Raw genomic sequence first — 13,016 nt, forward strand, 5'->3', positions numbered from 1 at the left:
TGGTTTAGGCTGGGCCCTAAATCCGATGACTGGTGTCCGTATACGCATAGGGAAATGGAGACACAGAAATATGGAGTTACAGACACACCTAGAGAGGATGTTGCCAGCTGAAAGTGGAGTGGTGTAGCTGCAAGCTGAGGAATGCCAAGGATTGCTGGCGACACCAGAAGCCAGGAAAAAGCATGGATCAGATTTTTACCACGGGAGTTTCAGAGGAAGTGGAAGTGTAGCCTTGTACATACCTTGATTTTTGAATTTTCAGCCTCCGGAACTGTGAGAAAATAGATTTCTGTTGTTGTAAGCCCATGTTGTTACAGCAACCCTAGGAACCTAACAAAAGTGGTAAATGAAGCTTAAAAAAATAAAAAAGAATGACCATGGACTGCACTAACTTTGTTTTGAACATACAGTCAAACGTAAGTTTTAAGAATTTGGAAGTAGACTCTATGAGAAGAAAAACATAAGTTATAAGATAAACTGTGTTCTGTAAGATAATAATAACATGTTCTAGGTGGACGAACTTCCGGCAGCAGCAGTTCAAGTGGCCAAGGCAAGATGGTTCAAAGTCAGAGTGGTGGTCATGGTCCTGGAGGTGGAAAGAAGGATGACAAAGACAAGAAAAAGAAATACAAACCTCCTGTACCAACTAGAGTGGGGAAAAAGAAGAAGAAAACAAAGGGATCATATGCTGCCAGCAAACTGCCACTGGTGACACCTCACACTCAGTGCCAGTTAAAATTACTGAAGTTAGAGAGAATTAAAGACTGTCTTCTCATGGAGAAACAATTCATTAGAAATCAGAAACAAATGGAACCATTAGAAGAAAAGCAAGAGGAGGAAAGATCAAAAGTGGATGATCCGAGGGGGACCCCGACATCAGTAGGAACCTTGGAAGAGATCATCAATGACAATCATGCCACTGTGTCTACATCTGCGGGCTCAGAACACTATGTCAGCATTCTTTCATTTGTAGACAAGGATATGCTGGAACCTGGCTGCTTAGTCCTGCTCAACCACAAGGTACATGCCATGATAGGGGTGCTGATGGATAACACAGATCCCCTGGTCACAGTGATGAAGGTGGAAAAGGCCCCCCAAGAGACCTATGCTGGTATCGGGGGGTTGGACAACCAAATTCAGGAAATTAAGGAATCTGTGGAGCTTCCTCTTACTCATCCTGAATATTACGAAGAGATGGGTATAAAGCCCCCTAAGGGGGTCATTCACTATGGTCCACCTGGCACAGGTAAAACCTTGTTAGCCAAAGCAGTAGCAAACCAAACCTCAGCCACTTTCTTGAGAGTTGTTGGCTCTGAACTTATTCAGAATTACCTAGGTAATGGGCCCAAACTCGTACGGGAACTGTTTCAAGTTGCTGAAGAATATGCACCATCCATCGTGTTTATTGATGAAATTGATGCAATTGGGACAAAAAGATATGACTCAAATTCTGGTAGTGAGAGAGAAATTCAGCGATCAGCATTGGAACTGTTGAACCAGTCAGATGGATTTGATTCCAGAGGAGATGTGAAAGTTATCATGGCCACAAACCAAGTAGAAACTTTGGATCCAGCACTTATCAGACCAGGCTGCATTGACAGGAAGATTGAGTTTCCCCTTCCTGATGAAAATACTAAGAAGCGCATCTTTCAGATTCACACAATCAGGATGACGCTGGCCGATGATGTAAACCTGGACGACTTGATCGTGGCTAGAGATGACCTCTCTGGTGCTGACATCAAGGCAATCTGTACAGAAGTTGGTCTGATGGCCTTAAGAGAATGTAGAATGAAAGTAGAAAATGAAGACTTCAAAAAATCTAAAGAAAATGTTCTTTGTAAGAAACAGGAAGGCACCCCTGAGGGGCTGTATCTCTAGTGTACCACAGCTGCCATCAGGAAAATGGTTGGGAGATTTCTCGAACCCTGAAAGGGATGAGGTTGGGGGAGTTGCCCAGAGGAATCCCTGTTCTCGTTGATTTTTATTAGCAAAAATTCTGTGTCTTTTGGAGTATGATGTGTAAGTGCCCATAGGGTGGCCTTTGTCTGTTGGTCACTGTGCAGCAGTCTGCTTCCCGATAAAGTGTGCTGTTTCTCAAAACAAAACAAAACAAAAAAACATGTTCTATGAATCGCAGGTCAGAACACACTTGACTACAGATCAAGTAATAATTTAGGAAGCAGAAAATAAGTGCTCAGAACATAGCAATAGGAGTAGGAGTATAGCACCTAACTCTGTATGTTAAAGTTTGTCAAAGTGTTTGTAAACCGTTAAATGCTCTAAAAACAAAAACAAAACAGTGTTAATGTGTTTATGCTTTCAATCCTATTTATTACAAAAAATTAACTAGTATTTATATCTAATTAATTTACTTTGCATCAGGGAATGTTTTATTCTTTTGTTTCTGAGTCCCAGTCAAGTTTCTTTATGGCAGAAAAAACAAAGTATCTGAATTTTTATGATGAGCATGTACCACCTTTGTAATTGGGAAATAAAAATCATTTCTAATTCAAAAGTAAAAGTTTATGATCTACTAGGGTATACACACTATTTTAATTTATTTATTTTTATAAAGTGCCCCAAACAAATTTTATTCAATAAGGTACTTAATCCTTAAGAAGGTAGCAAAAATGAAAGAAAGATAACATGGCATGAAATATATTTTTTTCATATAAAAACTATTTTAAATGTTTTTATTTCAATGATATATTTAAATTTATGAGCATATAGAACAATGGAAAATATGAACAAGTCCAACTGGCTATACACAGAACATATTGAAGTGAGTGAATATTAGGTGAGGGACACATTTATTTCTAAGATTGTGAAAAGAGGTAGGAAAAATATGTTTTACAAAGCCAGAAACATTTCTACAAATTAACAAAAGCTAAATAAATATAATTCATACTTTTGTGTTTTCAAAGCCAGAGCTGAAAAGGAAGTAATTACTTTTTAGGTGCATTCTCTACAATTAAAATATGCTCCTACCAGGTTTCTATTGTGAGATTTTCATAGGTATTGTAACTTGGACCAGAGAGAAATGGAAGCAACTATGGTGTCTAATAGAATCATATACTAGTTCAGGAATGATTTGAATCTATTGATCGTCTTTGCACAGTCAAGTGTGGCAACTTCTCCCTGAGCTCCTACAGTGACATTTTGTGGCATTGTTTCTAACACACTCACTATTCCTTCCATATTTTTCCATAAATACAGTTACCCTTTCTACTCCTTAAAGCATGTCAGTCATCTGCATACAACCCTTTCCTTTGAATTCCTCCATCCTGATTCATTATACTCCTCCCTCGATGTTCCCAGGGTACGACAGTGAAGAATTGGGATGCCTGGCAAAGGCTGTGAGCAGCAGTAGAAACTCACTCCATTTGTCAAGCATACGTCTTCATGTGGGATCATGTCCTACTGAGGGAAGGAATACCTCTTTCTACCCTCAAAGAGAATATCCCTTTCATAAGCCACGTGCCTATGAGCAGTATCCACCTGGAGAGTGTACTTTCACTCTTTTTTTCTTTTTCTTTTTTTAAATTCAATAGCCCAGGGAAAGTGCTTTTTTCTTTCTAATTCTCCTGAAGACATTGTATGAGCTGCACTGGCTCTACATACCCCACCTTCACCATTTCAGGTGTTTTTGCTTCCAAATTCAACTCAGTATGCCTAGCTTTTTGCTACTACAATGATTTCTCTAAAATATGTGATACTTGATAAGCAACAGAAGTTTCAGTTTAGATTTTTGTATAAAATGGCAATCAAATACTTCAAATAAGGTGTGTAGAAAGAAAATAAGGTAAAAATAGGCACTAGGGTAGTCATTCTTAGTATGTCGTCACTTGGCTCCTTCTTTCAGGATCCTCCTCAGTGCTTGTTAAAAGCACATGTTCCTAAGCAGTGCAAGACTTACTGAATGACTGTCTGGCTGTGGGAGAGGGTGGCCAGGGAATCTGCATTTGAATGAGCTCTCAATGTCATTCTCTTATACAATAAAATTTGTGAATGAATGCTTTCACAGGAACTTAAATAAATTAGGTTGAAGCTGAGAAACAAAACAATATGGTAAGTGTCCCAACTTCAGCCTATGCTTTATATCCAACAATGAGGTTCAGATGTAGTAAACTGAGAGTGTAAGACTACCAGAAGCGTGGAAGCAGACGCCCTGAGGAATTTCTTGAGAAAAAAATTGAGGCTTCACTTAAAGGGAAAGTGGCATGACAAGCTTGATGCAGTGAAACTATCCACCGTCAGAGGAAGGATCTGAGTAAGTCTATCAGTAGGGCTCTGTCCCTAGAAATAGTGGAGTACCCTGGACAATGAAGAGAGAGAGAGAGTGAGTGCTGCGAATAAAAACCAGGAAAAGCTGTCTCACTAATAACTCATAATCGAGACATAGAGACTCAATAAGCACAGCTTTAGCACCTCGCTTTATCAATTGGTATCTAATTATCCAATCAAAAAGCACTCTAAATATTTCAGAGAGATTTAATATAGTTAAATGTTTCTAAATTGTTAGAAGCCGAAGCCATAGGGAAAAGAAATGCAAGTAAATGCAAGAAGCTGCTAAAACTGCTCAGGCTGAGAAGAAAGAGAGGAAAGTGGCAGTGCCCCAAACCATAAGAGCTAAAACACCATGGCAACTGGAACTTTCACTGCAAGCACTGAGTGAGAATCCAGGAGTCTGCAGTCCCTCGGTGGCTGCTTAAATCAGTGGTGACATCACAGATGCTGCCAGAGCCAGAGTACAACAAAATTACTTATCTCTTCCTGGCTTCTAGTCAGCTGCTAAGGCTGCCCATTGGCAGAATTTAATCAAACCCTGTGAGCAAAGGGGTCCAGGAAAATAGTCTGGACGCTTCCAGCCCTTGACAGAATAGAGGGTAAAATGAAAAAGGCATATGTGAGGCTGAGAGCCAAGAGGAAACTAACAGGTCTACCTAAGAACAGATTATAATAGGAAAAGCAGGTAAAACAATTCTCCATTTACCCCTTAGGCTACTACGAAGTTTGGATAGCTGGTAGTTCCTAGACATAGGTCAGCTGGCTTTAAACTTTGCTGCCCTTTGAATCACCTGGGATCTTTAATAAAGTGTACATGCCTGGTTTTTACCCCCTAGATGGTGTGATTTAATTAATAATGAGTGCATCCTGGGCATCAAGATATGCGATACTTCTGCAGGTGATTCTAATTTCCAAGACACTTGGTGCTGGTGCCATGGGTTATAGTGGAGACTATGGCACCTGGGGAGCAGGACACAGCAGCAGTAGCACTGAGTCTATTAAAAAATGTGAAATGCTCCCTTGAGACTCTCAGAAACTTTTCAGGGGACTGTGGTACAAGGAGGACAAGGAACCTCAGCAGATTCGATAACCCTTGAAATAAAGATTGTACCAATATATGAAAATTCAGATTCGTAATCCAAATATGTTACATGGTTATTCCTATCACCTCTGACTTCTTGATAACACAAACATTCAAGATAGGGTTTTTTAATGTAAAGGTTAGTCTCATACATTTACAATGGGATTAGTATTATATTAAGTGGATTTACACAGTCTCTTCAGAGAAGTATTTGTTGTACCTTTGACGAGCAATCTAGATGAAAGCAAAACAAAGAAACAGTGCAGAGTGAAGCAGAATAAGCATTGAAATTTGAGAAAGACCGAAAAACTGAGTTACATCTTTGATTTGCCTTTATCTGATTGTGTGTTTCAGAAGAGTAAGAGATTAAACTCTCTGGGCCTCTAAAATAGTCAATAGATGATACATGAGCACCCTTCTAGCACAAGGATTTGGACTAGTTTTGCCATTTATATTATTTCTTTATCATATGATACTTTGAGTACTTTTTGTACTTTTCACTTATCCTTCTAAAGTCCTTTTTGGGAAGAAGTTGGCCATTTATATGGGAAAGCCCTGAAGCTACAGTAGTTTCTCTTTTGAATCGGTTGATCTGAAATTACAAAGTGAATGCATGACTAGCTACAGGGAATCTTTCCCTACTGTACATGTTCTCTGGGTCAAGACAAAAAAGGAAGGAGGGAGAGAGCTGTACTGTATAATACAAAGAACTCATGCTCTACATTCATGCATTCAAACCCTTGGTCTCTTCAGACATCAGGATGTGTTTATATATATATATATACACACACACACACACACACACTGATGTATATATATATGTGTGTGTGTGTGTGTGTGTGTGTGTGTGTGTATACACTGACCATCAGTTTTAGGTATATCTATAAGTATGTTTTCGTACAATATTATTAAATACAAATGTATATTTCTAATAGCTATAATTATTTCTTAAGAGTAAACAGGAAAATAAATGCATTTTATCCTTTTTCATGTTAGAGAGTTTGAGTAATGAATCAGGTTCTTTTTGTATTTCTTATTCTTTACTTCCATTAAGTGAAAAGTCTTAAGTTACAATAGGAGATCATTGGGAAAGGCAGCCAAAATATGGTGGCTCTGTCAGGTAGCTCTGGAGAGTTGAATTCAAATGAACTCAACCCCCTTCAGGGCCCCGCCTGGATGACAAGTGGGTAGGTATGTTTCAATAAGTAGCTGCTAAATTAACTAGTTCAGCTGAAAGGGAAATGTCAAATGAATTCCCAATCCACTCTTTGGGTGCATTCAGCATTCAGCAGGATTTCTCATGCTCTATAATATCATTGGGTGGGATTTTAACATAAGCCCAATAATTTATCATCTGTCTCTTTAGTGAATGGAGAAAGCAATACAGGCTTAAGGTGGGGGGAACTAAAATTTTCAACAGTCTAGTTATTTATCCTGAAATGGACTTTATTTTCATATTCATTCCTATTAAGAAAAAAAGTCCTCATATCCCTAATATTAAATTATTTTTTATTTTATAATTATAGATTTAGCCTCTGCAACATGCTGATTATATCACTAATCTACATCACTTGAGCAAGCTACATAAAATCATAGGCATATTCAAACTTTCAATATTAGAAGTATTTATTAAGAAATAGTTTTATCTCATATTTCATTACTTAATTTGAGTGGCATCTTTACCTTTGAAGTACAGAGGGATCCCTATGGGAAATTAGGTCTGTATTGCCTATTTTTTCACTCAAAAGGCTGAAAAGATGTAGACCAAGAGAATATGCTTTGAGTATATTTAAGATAGTTACTATTTCATCACTGGAACATGATCCAGAAATCTCATTTCAACCACCAAGAATCGTCTGAATAAAGCTCTGTGTGAATTGGTATCCAAAGCCAACATCTCCTTAGACAGCAGTGCCCTTCATTGCTACTCACATTGTTGATTCTACATTGCCACTGATATTAAAGCCCCTGTCTCCAGCTGAATTATGGCACACAACATACTAGTAAACTAAATGAAACATTTCCTTTCCAGGGGTTTGTGTTTTAGTAACAGATCAAATATTAACCAAGACTTTCTCCTTGACATAGGTACCACATGTGTCCCAAGCACAGGGTCAAATTCTGTACCACAAGGACTGCATAGCTTTAAACCAACATATCTGCTGGCATGATCATCTGATATGAATTGCATTCTATATTGTATGTATCACCACTATGTGGTAACAAACATCATTTAATAAGGAAATTTTCACATATTTTTTCATTAACTTATTCTGATTTCTCTTTAAATCGAACATTAATCCTTAATTTTCTTTCTTTTTTTTTTCAAAGACAAATTTTATTATTATTATTATACTTTAAGTTTTAGGGTACATGTGCACAACGTGCAGGTTTGTTATATATGTATACATGTGTCATGTTGCTGTGCTGCACCCATTAACTCACCATTTAGCATTAGGTATGTCTCCTAACGCTATCCCTCCCACCTCCCCCCACCCCACAACAGTCCCCAGTGTGTGATGTTCCCCTTCCTGTGTCCTTCCTGTTCAATTCCCACCTATGAGTGAGAACATGCGGTGTTTGGTTTTTTGTCCTTGCGATAGTTTGCTGAAAATGATGGTTTCCAGCTTCATCCATGTCCCTACAAAGGACATGAACTCATCATTTTTTATGGCTGCACAGTATTCCATGGTGTATATGTGCCACTTTTCTTAATCCAGTCTATCATTGTTGGACATTTGGGTTGGTTCCAAGTCTTTGCTATAATCCTTAATTTTCTACCTGATTTTGCAAATACCTTGCCATACTGTGATGTAACTCTCAGGACTACAATTTTGAATGATATGACTGTAGTTTTAGGATCTTCTCTATCTTTGTTTTAAAAATTAATCTTTTTTCACTGGAATATATATTTTTTTTTACTAATTCAAGAAAAAAATCTTTAGGTCATTCGTGTTTTTATTTTTAATTATACAGACTTCATTGGTTTTATGCCAGCCTTCAAATGGCTCCCAAGTCTAATAGTTCCAACGTTCGGATATTTCCTATCGTGTACCTTATTTGTAATCTTCATCTTAGGTTCTTATGCAAATATTCGCACGTTTATGTATATTAATCACTACATTAACAGATTTTACTTTTTTCATGGCAGACTCTCATGCTGGATATAATTTGAGATATTCTCGTGAGTTATATGATTCATGCAGTACTTTTCATTGCTAATTTTATGTTTTACTGAACCATTTTTGAGACACTAATACATTTTTGTGACTTGGGGATCTGAAGCAGCATAAAAGTAAGAGCAAAATATAAAGTTCACCACATGTAAAAATTAGCATGCAAGTGACAGGACCATATTTTAGTGAAGATAAACCAGAAAAATTGAGAATGAAAGCTGTCTTTCTAAAAAAAAATGGACAACCTTTAATAATATAATGAAAAAGAATCTATCTCCATAGAATAATAAATTTACATTTCAAGTTTGTATAATGAATATATGTAACTTTAAGTTTTTATTGTAATTACTTTTATACAAATTTTAGATCATTTGAGACAAATATGGTCTGCCAAAATATTTTTAAAAATACTTCTACATCATCTTATTGATAGAAGAATAAGTGGATGGTTAATGTTTTAAAGGCTTCCTTAAAAATGCTGAATGAATCACTTACTAGCTAATTCACTATGTGACCTTGGATAACATTTAATTTCTTGGAAATTCAGTTTCATCACCTGTAAAATAGGGACAAAAATGCATAGGTAAATTTGTGTTACAAAAATGGTATAACATCAAGCATGAATATCAGTATAACTGCATAATAAATATTAGTTTCATTGTTTATCCAAATTCCTTATTGTACTGGTTTGAGTTTATAGGCTGGCCATAATAGAAAAGTGAGTTTTTGTTGTGAAATACTTTGAGAAAGTAAGTTTATATGTAATTGTACGTGATTATTTTTCAAAAAAATATCACTAAGTACTTAGAATGATTATATCAGGAGAGAGTGCAGATAAAGTGAAGAATGGAATAAAGGTAAAGACAGTAGTTTATTCCTTGCATTATTTCTACCCTAGCCTCAATCAGAGAGAATAATCTATTGATTAGTGTATATTTGGAGCTGAGGGTTTGGTAAATGGCTTTCATTTTGGTGAACACTAAGTAGAAAATATAAGCTAGCTGAATGGGAAAAGTAAAGATTGTCACTGTTCACATGTTTTAAACCTTCTAAAATGACTCTCAAGAGAAATAACTTTATAATTCCTTAACTTTATTACACTTTTTCTCAATTATTTTATACCTATTTATATTTTTGTTCCTAAAATCTAATTAGTTTTGGTTAGAATGTTTTTGATTGATACAGTGCTATGATTTGACTATGTCATCCAATTTTTGGGTCATGAGGGCACCACCCTCATGAATAGATTAATGCCATTATCACAGGACTGGGTTCCTTATAAAAGGAGGAGATCAGCCTCACTTTTGTCTGTCTTTCACCCATGTTATCCCTTCTACCATGTTATGACACAGCAAGAAGGCCCCCACCAGATGGTAGCACCTTGATCTGGGTTTTATCTGCTTTAATAATGGGCAAAAGATCTGAATAGACATTTCTCAAAAAATGATATATAACATTTTCATTTAGAAGTCCTTGAATCATTCATATTTATATCTTTATTATTTAAAACATCTGGGTTAAAATTCTAAACAATCTTTATCAACATAGAATACACATCAAGAAATAAACCTTACAATGAAGTACAGAGAAAACGTCAATACAGAGGAGTCTTTCTTAAGTCATTTTACCTTCAATATTGCCTAATATAATTGATTGTTATATTTTGTAATTATAAGTGTATTTACATAAATAACTATGCAGTTTTATGCATATATATGTATGTTTGAGAAAGTATGGGGGCTCTGCTATTAAAGGTCAGGAGCCCATTTTTTTTCTGTCTCATTTTCCAACCATACTAGGGTGTTTCCCTTATTTGCTTGGTCTAAGGTAATTACCACATAGTAATCAATGGGAAAGAAAAAGAGAGAAGAAGAGGGAAGAGGTGTGATGTCCAACTACTATGTACATCAGACATAAAACATACATGCCTCCTTTGTGTTTGTAACCATTCACTTAGATGCATACCCACAAAGGGCTGCAAGTAGCTTTTATTTCTGATCATCTATGCCAACAATGAAAACTTGTACTTTCTGTAAATATGCAAGGAGTGAGAATATTTGAAAAAAACTTGAAGCATTTGCCATAAGCAAAAATAAGGGAAAAATTAATAATTGGAAAGAAAGAATAAGCCAAAACTTTAATTTGTCATTGTAAAAGCAATATAAAAGTTAATAAAACTACAGTGCTAAATATTACTAGGTGTATATAAAAAATACGGCCAGAAATCTGTAGAATAAAAATGGAAAATCCTCATTTCTTTCCCTCTCCTAACACATGTAATCCCAGTCACTAAAGAGGTAAAAACTCCTGATAATTTGTTGTTTTTAAACTATAGAGCTTTCTCTATGTATGAGCAATAGCATGGACATATGCATGTTTTCATTTACTTATAAAAATAAATGTACTAAAATTTACTCTATTTATTTGTCTTGGAATAATTATAATACTGCAGCAAACATCTCTGTACATATGCCTCTTAATACTTGTGTTAATAATTCTGCAGGATATACTCCTAAAAATGGAATCCCTAGGTTAAATAGTAAAAAGGTATGCACTACTTGATTTTGATAGATATGTCATCAAATGTCATCTGTAAAAGTTATGCCCATAAAGGCTCTTTTTCTCCACACAGGTCAACAATAGATATGATCAATATTATTGATATTTTGTAGGGAGTTTGAAAACAGATATCTCATTATTTTAATTTACTTTTCCCTGATCAGTTACGAGGTTGAATGGTTTTCTGATATTTTCCAGCTATTTGTTTTTCTCCATTTGTGAAATACATTTCATATCATTTGACATTTAATTTTGTAGTTAGCATTTTTCCTATTGATTTGTAATAATATTTGAATGTCATGGCTATTAAGCCTGTGCTATGTGTATCGTTGTTATAGCTTACAAGAATTTTCTCTCAGTCTCTCATTTCTCTTAAAAATTTATAGTATTTTGCAATGCACAGCATAATACATATGTTGTTAAATTTTATGATTTGGACTTCCATGTGGTAAAATAAATGGTAGGTCCTTAATTCTGCCCTTTTTGTATAAATCCCAAACAATACAGAACAATAGTAAGAACAAATGAAACTACCCAAAAATATTCCTGGTCATCAATAGAAGATAACTATAAAGAATTTTCTAAACAATTGTACAAAACAAAGAAAAAAAAAAAAATAGCAAATTTCCTGAGCGATCTCCTGAACATTCATCGTAAGATTTTGCAGCTAGCAAGGACAGTCAAAGAACAAACAAAATACTTCAGGTAAGAAAGAAAAGGGAAGTTAGTGGTGGGACTACATTTACTTTAAAACTGCAGGCCAATATCCCTGATGAACATAGATGCAAAAATGCTCAACTAAATACTAGCAAACCAAATCCAACAGCATGTCGAAAGTTAATACATCACATTGAAGTGAGTTTTACTCCAGTGATGCAAGGATGGTTCAACATATGCAAATCAACAAATATAATCCACCAGATAAACAGGATTAAAAACAAAAAAATCACCTCAATAGATGCAAAAGAAGTATAGATAAAATCCAGAATCACTTCATGATAAAAAATATCCTCACAAATTAGGCACAGAAGAAACATGCCTCAAAATAACAAAAGCCATGTATGACAACCACACAGCCAACATCATACAGAACAGAGAAAAGTTGGCAGCATTCCCTGTATTAACTGGAACAAGAAAAGGATGCCTAATTTCACCACTCATATTTAACATAATACTGGAAGTCCTAGCTAGATTAAGATAAAGAAATAAAAGATATCCAAATTGGAAAAGAGAAAGTCAAATTATCTCTGTTCAGTGAATATATGATCTTATATTTAGAAAACTTTAAATATTCCTCCAGAAAAACCCTTAAATTTGATAAATGACTTCAATAAAGTTTCAGAATACAAAATCAACATATAAAAATTGGTAGCATTTCTATATACCAGTAACAGTCAAGCTGAGAATCAAATAAAGAACTCAATCCCATTAAAAATAGCTACAAAAATATAAAATATCTAGGAATATATTTAACTAATGAGGTGAAAGATGTCTACAAGAACAACAAAACATTGATGAAATAAATCATAGATGACATAAACAAATGGAAAAATACACCATGCTCATGGATCAGAAGAATCAATATCATTAAAATGACAATACTGCCCAAAGCAATCTATACATTCAATGCAATTTCTATCAAATTACCAATGTCATTCTTCACAGAATTAGAAAAAACAATCCTTAAATTCAAACAGAACCAAAAGCCCAAATAGCAAAAGCAATCCTAAAGAAAAAGAACAAAGCTGAAGAAATCATATTAACTGACCTGAAATTATACTACAAGTGTATGGAAACCAAAACAGTATGGTTTCAGCATAAAAATAGACACATAGAGCAATGGAACAGAATAGAGAACCCAGAAATAAAGCCACATACTTACAACCAACTGAATTTTAACAAAGTAGAAAAAA

The 13,016-nt window shown here is 35.3% G+C and overlaps 1 protein-coding gene across 1 annotated transcript; it reads left to right on the plus strand.

The window, feature by feature from the left end:
* Nucleotides 1-516: 516 nt before the first annotated feature.
* LOC100453576 (26S proteasome regulatory subunit 4-like) lies at nt 517-1,878 on the plus strand. Its single transcript, XM_054559872.1, has one exon. It carries the CDS (start codon nt 556-558, stop codon nt 1,876-1,878), a length of 1,323 nt encoding a protein of 440 aa, XP_054415847.1. The 5' UTR covers nt 517-555.
* The last annotated feature ends 11,138 nt before the right edge of the window (nt 1,879-13,016 follow it).

This window comes from Pongo abelii, chromosome 6 (genome assembly GCF_028885655.2).
Source record: "Pongo abelii isolate AG06213 chromosome 6, NHGRI_mPonAbe1-v2.0_pri, whole genome shotgun sequence".
NCBI lineage: Eukaryota > Metazoa > Chordata > Mammalia > Primates > Hominidae > Pongo > Pongo abelii.